The sequence below is a fragment of the Corythoichthys intestinalis genome, chromosome 17 (genome assembly GCF_030265065.1).
Source record: "Corythoichthys intestinalis isolate RoL2023-P3 chromosome 17, ASM3026506v1, whole genome shotgun sequence".
NCBI lineage: Eukaryota > Metazoa > Chordata > Actinopteri > Syngnathiformes > Syngnathidae > Corythoichthys > Corythoichthys intestinalis.
In genome coordinates this window covers 6135975-6148260 of record NC_080411.1, presented here as the reverse complement: position 1 = coordinate 6148260, position 12286 = coordinate 6135975, and the positions used below count along the sequence as shown (strand labels likewise).

The 12286-nt window shown below is 39.5% G+C and overlaps 1 protein-coding gene across 3 annotated transcripts in view; it reads left to right on the top strand.

The window, feature by feature from the left end:
• ap3b1a (adaptor related protein complex 3 subunit beta 1a) overlaps positions 1–12076 on the top strand; it is a 109123-nt gene extending 97047 nt beyond the window's left edge. Inside the window, exons 27-28 of one of the 3 annotated variants that reach the window (XR_009061093.1) lie at positions 7952–9327; positions 10911–12015. Coding sequence is in view for 2 of the 3 variants with exons in the window: in XM_057818764.1 (XP_057674747.1) it covers positions 7952–8108 (157 nt within the window). In the remaining variant the exon portion in view is untranslated. Of the gene's footprint in view, positions 1–7951 lie in introns of all 3 variants that reach the window. The other 2 variants (XM_057818765.1, XM_057818764.1) reach the window with 2 other exon arrangements.
• Positions 12077–12286: the final 210 nt, after the last annotated feature.

The window sequence follows — 12286 nt, the reverse complement described above, 5'->3', positions numbered from 1 at the left end:
CTAGCATCGCGTTTGCTCGGCGTCACAACTTTCTTGCCTCCTCCCCGCTCCTGCTCTGCTCTGTCGTCTCGGTGAGTCCGTCTCCCTCAGACTTTTCGACCAATATAGTAACGCATAGTAACGCATGCCTTTCCGTCCTCAGTAACGGTAACGGCGTTGCCAAGATGAGAAAAGTAATTAATTAGATTACCCACTACTGGAAAAAATAACGCCGTTATATTGTAACGCCGTTATTAACAACACTGTATACATGTAGAACTAGATGCAAAATAACAGACTAAGGTGGTGTTAGAACAAATATTATTGAACCAAGATGCGAAATGACAGACTTTCCGGCGTTAGTAAACAGCCGCCATCTTAAAGCAGTACTAAAGCAGCGACTTCTCTAGAAGGCTCTGTTGTAGCGCACCTAATTAACTTTTTATCTAAAATACTCCTAAATCAGCAGAATCATGTCTGGAATCTATCTTTAAATGATGAAATAGTTTTAAAACTTTGACAAAGTAGACAGAAGGGAAATTATGGCATAACGGGAGCAATTTTAACAACTAACAGTTGATTCACAACATTGAATTAATTGAATGGAGTTTAAAGCTGCTGATACAGAATGGGGTCTGGAGTATTTTATTTACTGCTATTTTTGTATATTTCTTTACTGTTATATGCTAACTTGATACTGAAATTGTAGTTTGGTTTAGCCTGAGAGGATTTTTGAACAATTTTGGAACTAATGTACAAAACATTTATTTAAAAAAAAAAAAAAAAAAGGACGGGGGTGCATCAATAATCGTTTTTATAATGGAATCGGAGCCTCTGAATCGTAATCAAATCGTTAGGTGCCCAAAGATTCCCAGCTCTAGTCGCGATATGTTTGGTTTCCACGTTGTTATCAATACTTGAAAAGGGCCTCCTCCTTCCAATTCTGCAGTTGAGTACATAAACACAGTGTTTACACTCCAAGCACGGTGTTAACAGGCCGAGTAAACGTTAGATTTAGTTCCTAAATCCATTAGCGGAGGCCCCGTGTGGCCGGACGCCTCGGGCCCGCTTTTGAGATGTGATTTCAAGTGGCGGGGGCTGAAGAGGCGTCCAGACGAGCGGCTAATATTTTAATTAAGGCCGAGCGAGAGGCAGATGATAAACTCCATCCGATGCGTTGACGTTAATTTAGACGCTCTCCCGGGAACGAAGCATACACTCGGGGCGCCGGTCACAGTGGCATTGTGTGCGCTTGCCCCCCCATGCTAATTGGCGGACTCGCCACATCGTCCTGTCCGCTCTTGACAGGCTTTAGATGGGTCTAAGTGGCCGCCTTTGTGGGATGTTTGTCAGGCCTAAGCGGGCGTCCGCGGGGGGTCTTGTCGCACTAAATGGAGGCAGATGGCAGGGATGGGCGGGGGTCCCCGCGATGAGGGTTTGAAACGGGTCACGGCCTTCTGGTTAGGACCCTCAATGTGGGGACCATGTGCGTGGGAGGGTTTCCACGGAAACGCCCGACCGGGAATTCCCTCAGTGGGATGGACGCAGGGGAACCGTCATAGTCCCGAGGGGGGGGGCGTAGTCCACTCAGTAGACAGTGGCAGTCCATAAAATGAGTTTTAAAGTGGGCTTTCAGGGGCGGGGCTCTCACCAAGAGCTCCCTGTCGGTCGACGGCAAAGCCAAAATGTTAGTTTTTGATGAAATGTAAGGGCCGTTTACATGGTAAGTAGGGCTGTCCCAAATGATTATTCTACTCCTGATTAGTCTGCAGACCTTGTTAACAATTATTCAACTATTCTAATAATTTTGTAAACTTTTTTCTATTACTAGTCATTCAATTACATTTTTGTTGACGATTATTAATTCACAAAATTGGAACACATAAAGTGCCTGTGACACCATAAAAAAATCTTAAATAGCATTATTATGTGAATATTTTGAGAAGATGCGACTATAAAAAAAACAATTTGGCAAAGCGCAGATGAGGAGAATTTAGTCTTTTAATTTGCCGTTTAGCCCTGCCTGTCATTATAGAATCTAGCGCCTACAGGTGGGTGATGACGTTGGCAGAGTAACGATTTCAGCTGGTTCTGAATTCATCCCATTGAGGGGGAAGATTCAGAACAAGGAAAATGCGACAAAGAGCAGCAAAATGTCATTATTGTTTTAGTCTCTCCAAGATTGGATATTCTTTTTATCTAAGTATTTTTCCCCAATTGCTAAATAAATTGTATGGTTATGACAAATAAGTCTTGTGCTAAATGGAATATGAAATCTTAAAAATGCATTTATTCAGCACGACAGGGCTAAATTACTGCATAATGGTCTAAACTGACGCCTTCTTAAACCTCTCGAACGGTATTTTATGCCACCGGAGTTAGTCCGGCTTTTGTCATTTCCCTGCCCTGGCTTCGGATACAGAAAAAAGACCTCCATTGGCTAAATTCAATCCAATCCCGTACGTGAGGTCGTGGGTGGCCAAAGGACACACAACTGCCACTGACACACGCAGTAAAACCAGAAACGGAGAGGAGGAGGAGATTCCGGACATGCTCGCGGTGTAGAATTTTTGGGAGTAAATAGTAAATATTAAGGGCGTAACGGTACATATAATAGTATTGAACCGTTTCGGTACGTGGTGCTCGGTTCGGAACGGACACGTACCGAACGAGTTTCTGACGTAATATAACCTTTACTTTTCGAGGCTGTGAGTCGTTCTGGTTACAGTTTCTTTGTGTAGATTATATTTACTCCGTCTTCTCTACTATAATGATGGTATAATGACTGTCCAACACGGTAGGACAGTATAACCCAGAAACGTCAACGGCGCGACAACGTGGCCGCCGCGAGAACGCAGTGAAACGCGGGAGTTAGAGTCAGCCAATGCACACCAGTCGCAGTGCGGCCGCGTGTTAGATGCATCCCAGAAGCGGCTCAACGGGACGCACGCGAAAAGAACAGAGTTTATTATTTGACGCGGCCCTCTTGCCTCAATGCTACTACCGTTAGCTAGGATCGGGCCGGAAGTCACTCATGTGGAGGAAGCCATGTTTGCGACACCAATATGATGTGCACCGGGTCCACGCTTTGACAACATTACAAAGACTTTTCTGTCCCAGCAAAAGCCGGGGCCTTACGGAGTACAGTATGTATGCTCAACAATCCCAGTGGTGATAAACAACAAAAAAAGGGCTAGACTGGTGAGAAATAAAAAACGTTCAATCAACTCTGCCAACCTGTTAACCATAGTATGTCATTCCCAAAACTCACCAGTGAATCCAGTCTGGCATCTCCAATTGGCTCTGCTAAATATTAGATCTTTAGCTGGCAAATCTTTCTTAATTAATGATTTTATCAGCAAACATAACCTTGACATGTTGTTCCTAACAGAAACTTGGTTAGATCAAGATAAGAGTTCGACAGTTCTGATCGAGGCAACCCCCGCAAACTTCAATTTCTTTAGTGCGCCAAGAACCCATAAGAAAGGAGGTGGGGTTGCCAGTCTGATCAGGGACAGTTTTCAATGCACGAATATTTCATGTGGTCAGTTTGATTCCTTTGAGTATATTGTCATTCAGCTAAAAAGCCCTTGCAGAGCTGCCTTGGTAACAATTTACAGACCACCGAAGTATAACACAATGTTTTTTGATGAGTTTACCAAAATACTGTCTTCCGTGTGCATGGACTTTGATTGTGTTGTTTTAGTGGGTGACTTTAACATTCATGTTGATAATCCTGAAGAAGGATGTGCTAGAGAGCTTTTAAATATTTTGGATACATTTGGTTTATCTCAGCATGTCACAGTTCCAACACATAACAGAGGGCACATACTGGACTTAATAATATCCAAAGGTCTTAACATCTCTGAGGTCACAGTGAATGATGTTGCTCTGTCTGATCACTACTGCATAATGTTTAAAATGACCACCCCTGTCCATCCTCTGAAAAGGGAAACAGAGTTTATTACGAAGCGTTACATAAGTGATAACACATGTGCGTTATTCACACAGGCCTATGCCTCATTATTAACCCCTACAATAGCTCCAGTGGAAGAACTTGTAAATAGTTTCAGTTCCGGTGTGATGACTGTAATGGACACTATTGCCCCGATTAAGACAAAAACTTTGTCAAGAAAGAAGAGGTCACCCTGGAGAAATGCCATACTAGCTATAAAACAAAAGCCAGTTTGTAGACGAGCAGAACGCAGATGGCGAAAAAACAAACTCCTAGTTTTTTATGATATCTACAAAGAGAGTCTTCGCAAATACAACCAGGAACTGAAAAATGCTAGACAATCATATTTTTCAGAGATCATTAGTAGAAACACCAACAATACTCGCACACTATTTTCTGTTGTTGACAAACTGACAAACCCACAAGCATCAATACCTCAGGAATTGGCATCTGAGGTGTCCTGTAATAATTTCGCAGCATTCTTTACACACAAAGTACTAATGATTAGACAGACTGTGTGCAACTCCGGATTAACAAATGTTACACTAAATGCCTCCCAACATGTCCCCCACGTCAATCTTAGACAGTTTAGCCTCTTGGACTATGCCACTTTAACAGAAATTGTGTCGAAACTAAAGCCCACAACATGCTGCCTTGACATCCTTCCTTCAAACTTTTTCAAAACTGTTTTTCATTGCATAGCCCCAGACATACTTCAGATTATAAATACTTCCCTTCAAACAGGAGAGTTTCCTCAGACTTTAAAAACTGCAGTAATAAAACCTCTCCTAAAAAAACCTAATCTGGATGCCTCAACCATTAGTAATTACAGGCCAATATCAAATCTGACATTCCTGGGGAAAATTATCGAAAGGGTTGTGTTTGAACAGATCCAGACTTTTATGATCCAAAACAATCTTTTTAACTCATTTCAGTCTGGATTTCAGCCACAACACAGCACCGAGACTGTGCTTATCAAAGTCCTAAATGATATTCATCGGAATACCGATGCAGGCAAATCATCTGTTCTGCTACTATTGGATCTCAGCGCCGCATTTGACACGATTGATCACAACATACTACTCAGCAGATTGGAACAGTGGGTAGGGCTTACTGACACTATTCTTCAGTGGTTCACATCCTATTTACATGATAGGGATTTCTTTGTGTCAATCGGAAATTATCAGTCAGAACGAACCAAATTCACTTGTGGAGTCCCTCAAGGGTCAATTCTTGGACCACTCTTATTTAACATCTATATGCTTCCGTTAGCTCAGATAATGGAACAGTATGACATCTCCTATCACGCCTATGCAGATGACACACAACTGTACATTTCTGTGTCCCCACATGATTATAGTCCCTTAGTCTCCCTGAGTAAATGCATTCATCAAATCAATGAATGGATGTGCCAGAATTTTCTCCAGTTAAATGTGGAGAAAACAGAGGTGATCATTTTTGGGCCAAAAAAGGAAAGGTCAAAGATAAGCAGCCAACTTAGCACAATGTCACTTACAGCTACAAATCAAGTCAGAAACCTTGGCGTAATTATTGACTCAGACCTAAAATTTGATAGCCATCTAAAGTCCGTCACTAAATCCGCTTATTACCACCTAAAAAATATAACCAGAATTAAGGGGCTTCTGACTCAACAAGACATGGAAAAACTTATGCATGCATTCGTTTTCAGCAGATTGGACTACTGCAACGGTATATTTACAGGTCTTGATAAAAAATCAGTCAGGAAGCTGCAGCTAGTACAGAATGCTGCAGCCAGAGTCCTCACAAATACAAGGAAGCTGGACCACATTACACCGGTTTTGAAATCGCTACACTGGCTTCCAGTGAGTCAAAGGATAGACTATAAAATACTACTGCTCGTCTACAAAACACTTAATGGCCTTGGACCAAAATACATGCTTGACTTGTTAGATTCCTATGAGACATCTAGACCCCTAAGGTCGTCTGGAACGGGTCTTCTGCATGTTCCAAGAACAAGAACCAAGCAGGGTGAGGCAGCATTTAGTTATTATGCTCCTCACCTCTGGAACAAGTTACCCGAACGTCTGAAGTATGCTCAAACTGTTAGCTCCTTTAAATCAGGGCTAAAAACGCTTTTGTTTAGCACTGCATATCCATAACTGTCTATATATTTCAATCTACCTGCCTTCTATTCCTCTTGTGCTTATCTCCATTGCTGATTTCAATGATTATTAGTAGTAGTAGTTTTTGCTTTTATTTCTATTTTTGTTTTATTTTTATTTATTTATTTTTATTCTGTGATTAAATGCGATCTTTTGTCTTGGTTTTTACGTTGTGTTGATTTAAATGTGATTTTTATGGTTTTCACGTGATGTAAAGCACTTTGAATTGCCTTGTGTTGAATTGTGCTATATAAATAAATTTGCCTTGCCTTTGCCTTGCCATGTAAAAATACGGTGGATCCGGTTGATTTTTAATCTAATGCAATCGTAACCTACTTTTTGAGTCCATCAGATCTCTTGAGTGGTAGATCGGGGCACAGTTGACTTGTCTTTGTTGATTTACTGCTGTCTTCTCTGCTATAATATTAACCAACACGGCCCCGTGTTCAATACAAAACCCTCCTACCACAACAAAACAAGTAGGACCTACATCGGAACTAAAGTTATACAACATAAAATATACAATATAATTGAATACTGCATCGCATTTGTAAAATATAAACACATAGTAAAATAAATAATTGCTCATTTTTTAAATAAATTGAAATGAGCTGAAACTCCTGTAATTAAATACTAAGAATAATACACACATCCTGCTTACGCAATTAAATTCATTAATTTCTGTGTGGTGCTTTAACTTGAGAAAATCCACCAATAAAGCTTTTGAAAAGAGTTCATAAGACAAAAAAATGTTTGATTGAGGCATTTCATTTGTAAAATACATGTTCAAATCTTTGTCAATGGGAAGGCTTTTCTCTTTAGCACAGGACTTTTTTCCTCTTTCTTTCAGAAAAAAAAGCTGAAAAATACGCGGGGTCTGAAAGGCAAATTGTTGTTGGATTATCTTTAAATACCTGCTACTTTTTTAGCAGAATTCTAGCTTTGTATAGGCTAATGTTCCATTTGTTGAAAGCACAAAAGTGTGTAATAAACAACTAGCACATTTATATTTTAACATTTTGTTTTCTAACTGTACCGAAAGGGAACCGAACCGTGACCTCAAAACCGAGGTACGTACTGAACCGAGATTTTTGTAAATATGGTAAGCATACTTAATAGACCGCCATGCCAATCTTTTAAGCAATAGTAGACGAGATTCTGTTGTTTAACGTCATTGGTGGTACGAAAGGCGTGAATATAACGGCATAGTGATACATTTGGTGATGAGGCCTTCGCCATGTATTAATTATTCAGCCATGTTATGTCGTCATTAATACACGGCAACTGACCATCAGAGAGCTTCCTCAAACCCACCCGTTATTATAATTAATAATAATGGGAGATTTGTGTAATTTATTGCAATCTTTTTTTTTTTTTTTTTTTTTTTAATACAAGTTAGACCTGTTGAGACTGTGTACTGTAAGTCCCACCTGTGGTTATATGGGCAATTGCCCGTGCTTTGCAGAGTATGGCTTAAATAATTGTAAATTGTTTTTATAACATTTATACCATAGATTATTATTATCTGAAATTGAGGCTTGTAAGTCCCAAAGCATGGCAAGCTGGCATTTGCGTGTTGTTTTCAGCACCATTTTCTGCATATGTTCCCGGACCTGTGCCTGTCTCGTCATCCCTGCAGTGCCATATGTACTTTGCGTTCCGGTACCTTATGATTTACAAATTAAGCACTGCTCTGGATTATTTTGTTGCTAATATCCCTTAATACTTCACATTAGAAATACATTTTAATAACCCGATCTTTTTCACCAAATTCCAATCTCCTAAAAATGATGTACTCAGGCCAGATTTCCGATCACGTGATCAGATCGGACAACCCTAATTTCATCTCAAGCGTCTGTGTTTATGCCCTTAGGTTTGCGGGTCGCACGGTGAGCAGCAAGGTTCTGGTTTTACTTCTCCTGGACCTGAAGGAGCAAACAGACAGCGTCTTGCTGACAGTCAACACAGAGAAGAGTGTCATGGCGTCCATGTTGCTGCGGGACCTCAAACAGACCTTGGCCCAGGCATAGAACTCCTACAACACTTTTTTTTTTTTTTTTTTTTTTTTTTTTTTTTTTTTTTTACACCTAGTTCAAGCCACATTACAAAAAACTGGAGCTAATATTTCGTAATGTGTGTTATAGTTTTCCACAGTTTCAATGTCCTTAAAAACACTTTATTAATCATAAAGCTGTCAAACTGAGTGGCTACGTTTCATACGTTTTCAAATGATCTAAGCGCAGTATTTCCAATCGAATTTCAACTTTCCTCCAAATTGGAAAAGCAAAGCGTTGTTTGCTTTTTCCACGGCCGCTAGCACCTGTTAGCTCGCCTGTCACGGCGCATCCGTCACCGTCGCGCTCGTTCACGAGCGCACCTGTTTACACACACACACACAGACTCTAAAAATTTCACAACTGTTCAAATGGATCGGACATCTACCACAGTCAGTGGAGATTAACGAGTTAAAACAAATCTTGGATAAATAAAATCACTTTGAATAGAACAGAGCTGCGTTTTTCTTTACAGAAAAACTACAGTCATGTGAAAAAATTAAGACACCCTATGGAACACACCCTGTGTGTTTTCTTACATATTTGGTCATACGGATATTTAATACCAATTTTAACAATCTTGATGGATTCAAGTGATAAAACTAAACAATTAAAACTGGAAAAAAAAGATAACTTTCTGTAAAATGTAATTTTAAATAAATGCCATTTCTGTTGAATAAATTTGGACACCCCCATATTCAATCCCACTTAAAATGGCTAAAATCACACACAGGTCCATCACATCAGGTACACATGATTAGATCATCATTACCCAGTGTTTTGAAGGAGGCTTGTCTTATTTTAACCTCACATTTAGTTTGGTGTGCCCCTGACTGTTGCAGTGAGAGAAAACACCATGGTTAGATCAAAGGAGCTGTCTGAGGCCTTCAGAAAGAAGATTGTGGACCCTTATGAGTCTGGTGAGGGATTTCAAAAGCTCGGAAAAGAAAAGAAAATCAGCCATTCCACTGTCCGGAAAATAAGAGGACATTCAAAAAAACTGCCAAAATGCCAAGGTCTGGCCGTCCAAGCAAGTTCACCCTGAGAGCAGACCGCACAATGCTAAAAGAAGTCCTCAAAAACCCTCAAATGTCATCACGGGACCTACAGCAGGCTCTTGCTAATGTTGATGTGAAAGTGCATGCCTCTACAATCAGAAAGAGCCTTCTGAAGAAGATGTTACCTTTTCTTGAAGGTACATTTGCATTATTCTAACAGCAGCTGTCGATTATTTTAGTAGTCGATTAATTGATTAACAAGTTAGTTCGAATAATCGGGTAATCGGATAACGAACATAAAAAATTAAAATACCTGAGCTGAGCCTTAAACGGTATTTAAATAAAAATAAAAAATGAGGATCTATGTACAACAAAATAACAATTGGCTAACTTACATAGCAAAAGTCCACTAGCTTAAATGCTTTAAAATGCTAATGTTTTTTTTTTAGGGCTGTCAAAATTATTGCGTTAACGGGCGGTAATTCATTTTTTTAAATTAATCACGTTAAAATATTTGACGCATTTAATGCACATGCCCCGCTCAAACAGATAAAAATGACAGCACAGTGTGATGTGCATTTGTTACTTGTTTTTGGATGATTTGTCGGCCTCTGCTGGCGCTTGGATGTGACTGATTTTATGGGTTTCAGCACCATTGTGTAATTATTGACATCAACAATGACGAGCTACTAGTTTATTTTTTTGATTCAAAGTTTTACAAATTGTATTAAAACGAAAACATTGAGTGGGGTTTTGATATAAAATTTCTATAACTTGTACTAATATTTATCTTTTAAGAACTACAAGTCTTTCTATCCATGGATCACTTTAACAGTTAATTATGTTAATGCCATCTTGTTGATTTATTGTTATAATAAACAAATACAGTACTTATGTACAGTATGTTGAATATATATATCCGTCTTGTCTTATCTTTCCATTCAATAATAATTTACAAAAAAATATGGCATAATTCATAGATGGTTTGAATTGTGATTAAGTACGATTAATTAATTTTTAAGCTGTCATTAACTCGATTAAAAATTTTAATCGTTTGACAGCCCTAGTTTTTTTTTTTTTTTTTTTTTTTTTACAATGCTCTTAACAAATGGTTCAGACACATATTCCCACAAATCAGCTAAATATACCTATAAACTAAATTATGAATGCATTAAAAAAACATTAGCTCAAACAAAAACTTAGCTTACATTGGTCTTAACAGGGAGCAGTTAGTTTTAGCTATGTGAAATGAGGCAGACCAGAGGGCAGTGTATCCACCCTAATCGATAAAACTAAATGCAAACACTTTCAAAACAAACCATTACAATGCCACTTTAATTAAACGAATACTCGAAGCAATAAAATTCGAATATTTTTTTTCTAATCGAATACTCGAGTTTATCGATTAATCGTTGCAGCACTAATTCTAACACACTTAATATAATCAATCAGGGATTAGTATCTTTTCTCTTATTTACCGATCGACTGTTTGTATTACTCTAACACACCCAATATAAAATAAATAGCACTTACACCATAGATTAACCCATTTCAACCCGCCGGTCACAATAGTGACCAGAAAACAATATTTTTTTAAATAATTTTTTTCTTTATTATTGATTACTGAAAGGGGGCAATCCGGTTTGGTAGTTTGCATGTCTGGGGAAAATTCGGGATAAAATGGGTTAAGGAAAACAAGCTGAATATAGGGGATTAATATACATGACGCCTTCTTATCACGTGTGCAACATGCAACTGACTGACCAACTCTCGCAATCAGTTCTCCCGGACAGTCCAGAACAAATGGCAGGACGCTCTGTCCCAACACAAGGAACACCGGAGAACACCCGAAATCCAACTGATAACACGACTGACAAGAGCCCATTTCACGCTGAGGTGGCAAAATCCACAACCCTCATTGCCCGGACAACAGTAACTTCTGAATCCTCCTGTCCAATCCACAAACAGACAATAATCCTAAACACACCCTTCTTCCCGCCCCGCAAGAGCCTTCAAAAGACTGAATGCTTAACTAATCGTGGTTATTTTTTCTCGGGAACCTTTTGTTGATGTGTGATAGGGTGACCTTGCCTCCCGGCCTGAGTCTGTTTCCCTTTCGCCTTGCTGTTTGATCGCTGTCGACCTAAATGAATTGTCAACTTGTTTTTAATGAGCCATCTTTAAGCATTTCAAAATGGAATCAGTAAAAAGGGTTAAGACTAAGGTCAACGCGTGGAGTTGAGAGATGTCGGGGTCCCGCCGACCAGGGTCATCTGATTTGCACCAGCGCGGGTTCTGCGGTCGGCTGGTGCGATTCCGGCAGTCTGGCTAAAAGGTCAGATTCCTTCACAAGTTTAACCTTCATGAGAGTTGTGCAAGGAGGAAACCTTTGCTCTCCAAGAAGAACATGAAGGCCAGACTGAAGTTTCCCAGAGTGAATGCAGACAAAGACCAGGACTTCTGGAATAATGTTCTTTGGAAACCAGAACAGAGGACAAAAGAACTTCATACTAACCGTGAAACATGGAGGTGGAAGTTTCATGGTTTGGGGATGCTTTGCTACAGCAGGACCTGGCCAGCTCAGCGTCATAGAATCCACCATAAATTCTATCGTGTATCTGAGGGTGCTTCAGGAACATGTGAGATCAACTGTGATCTTTTTCCTCAGTTAGAATATGCATTTTTGTGTATATATTTGGTTTAATGAGTTAAAGTTAATTTTTGTTGTTTACCTGCAATTAAATCCCTTTCTTTTCCAGAGATAAAGAAAAACAAGATCAGACATTGATATGTAAACATGTCTTAATAAAGAACTGACGATATAATGGGGTTTCCTAATTTTTTCACATTATTTTATGAAAGTCAGCGATTTGGACCATCATTTTTTAATTAAAATAGATTAAATGCATTATTTGTATATATTTGTGTCCATGCACAGCCGCTCATCTGAATGCTAATTGCCCTTTTAAAAATCCTGGCTCGCAGGCCCGCACCGTGACCTTCAATTAACCTTCGCCCAGCCCAGCCATTTTTTTCCATCGGGGGGAAAGTGGGGGGGATTCGTCATTGGGGATTTAAACGCTCCTTTTGTCATTGAGAGTGCCTAAATGGAGAGCGATGGCGGATGGATTACGTGGACGGACTCCCCGTCGGGAC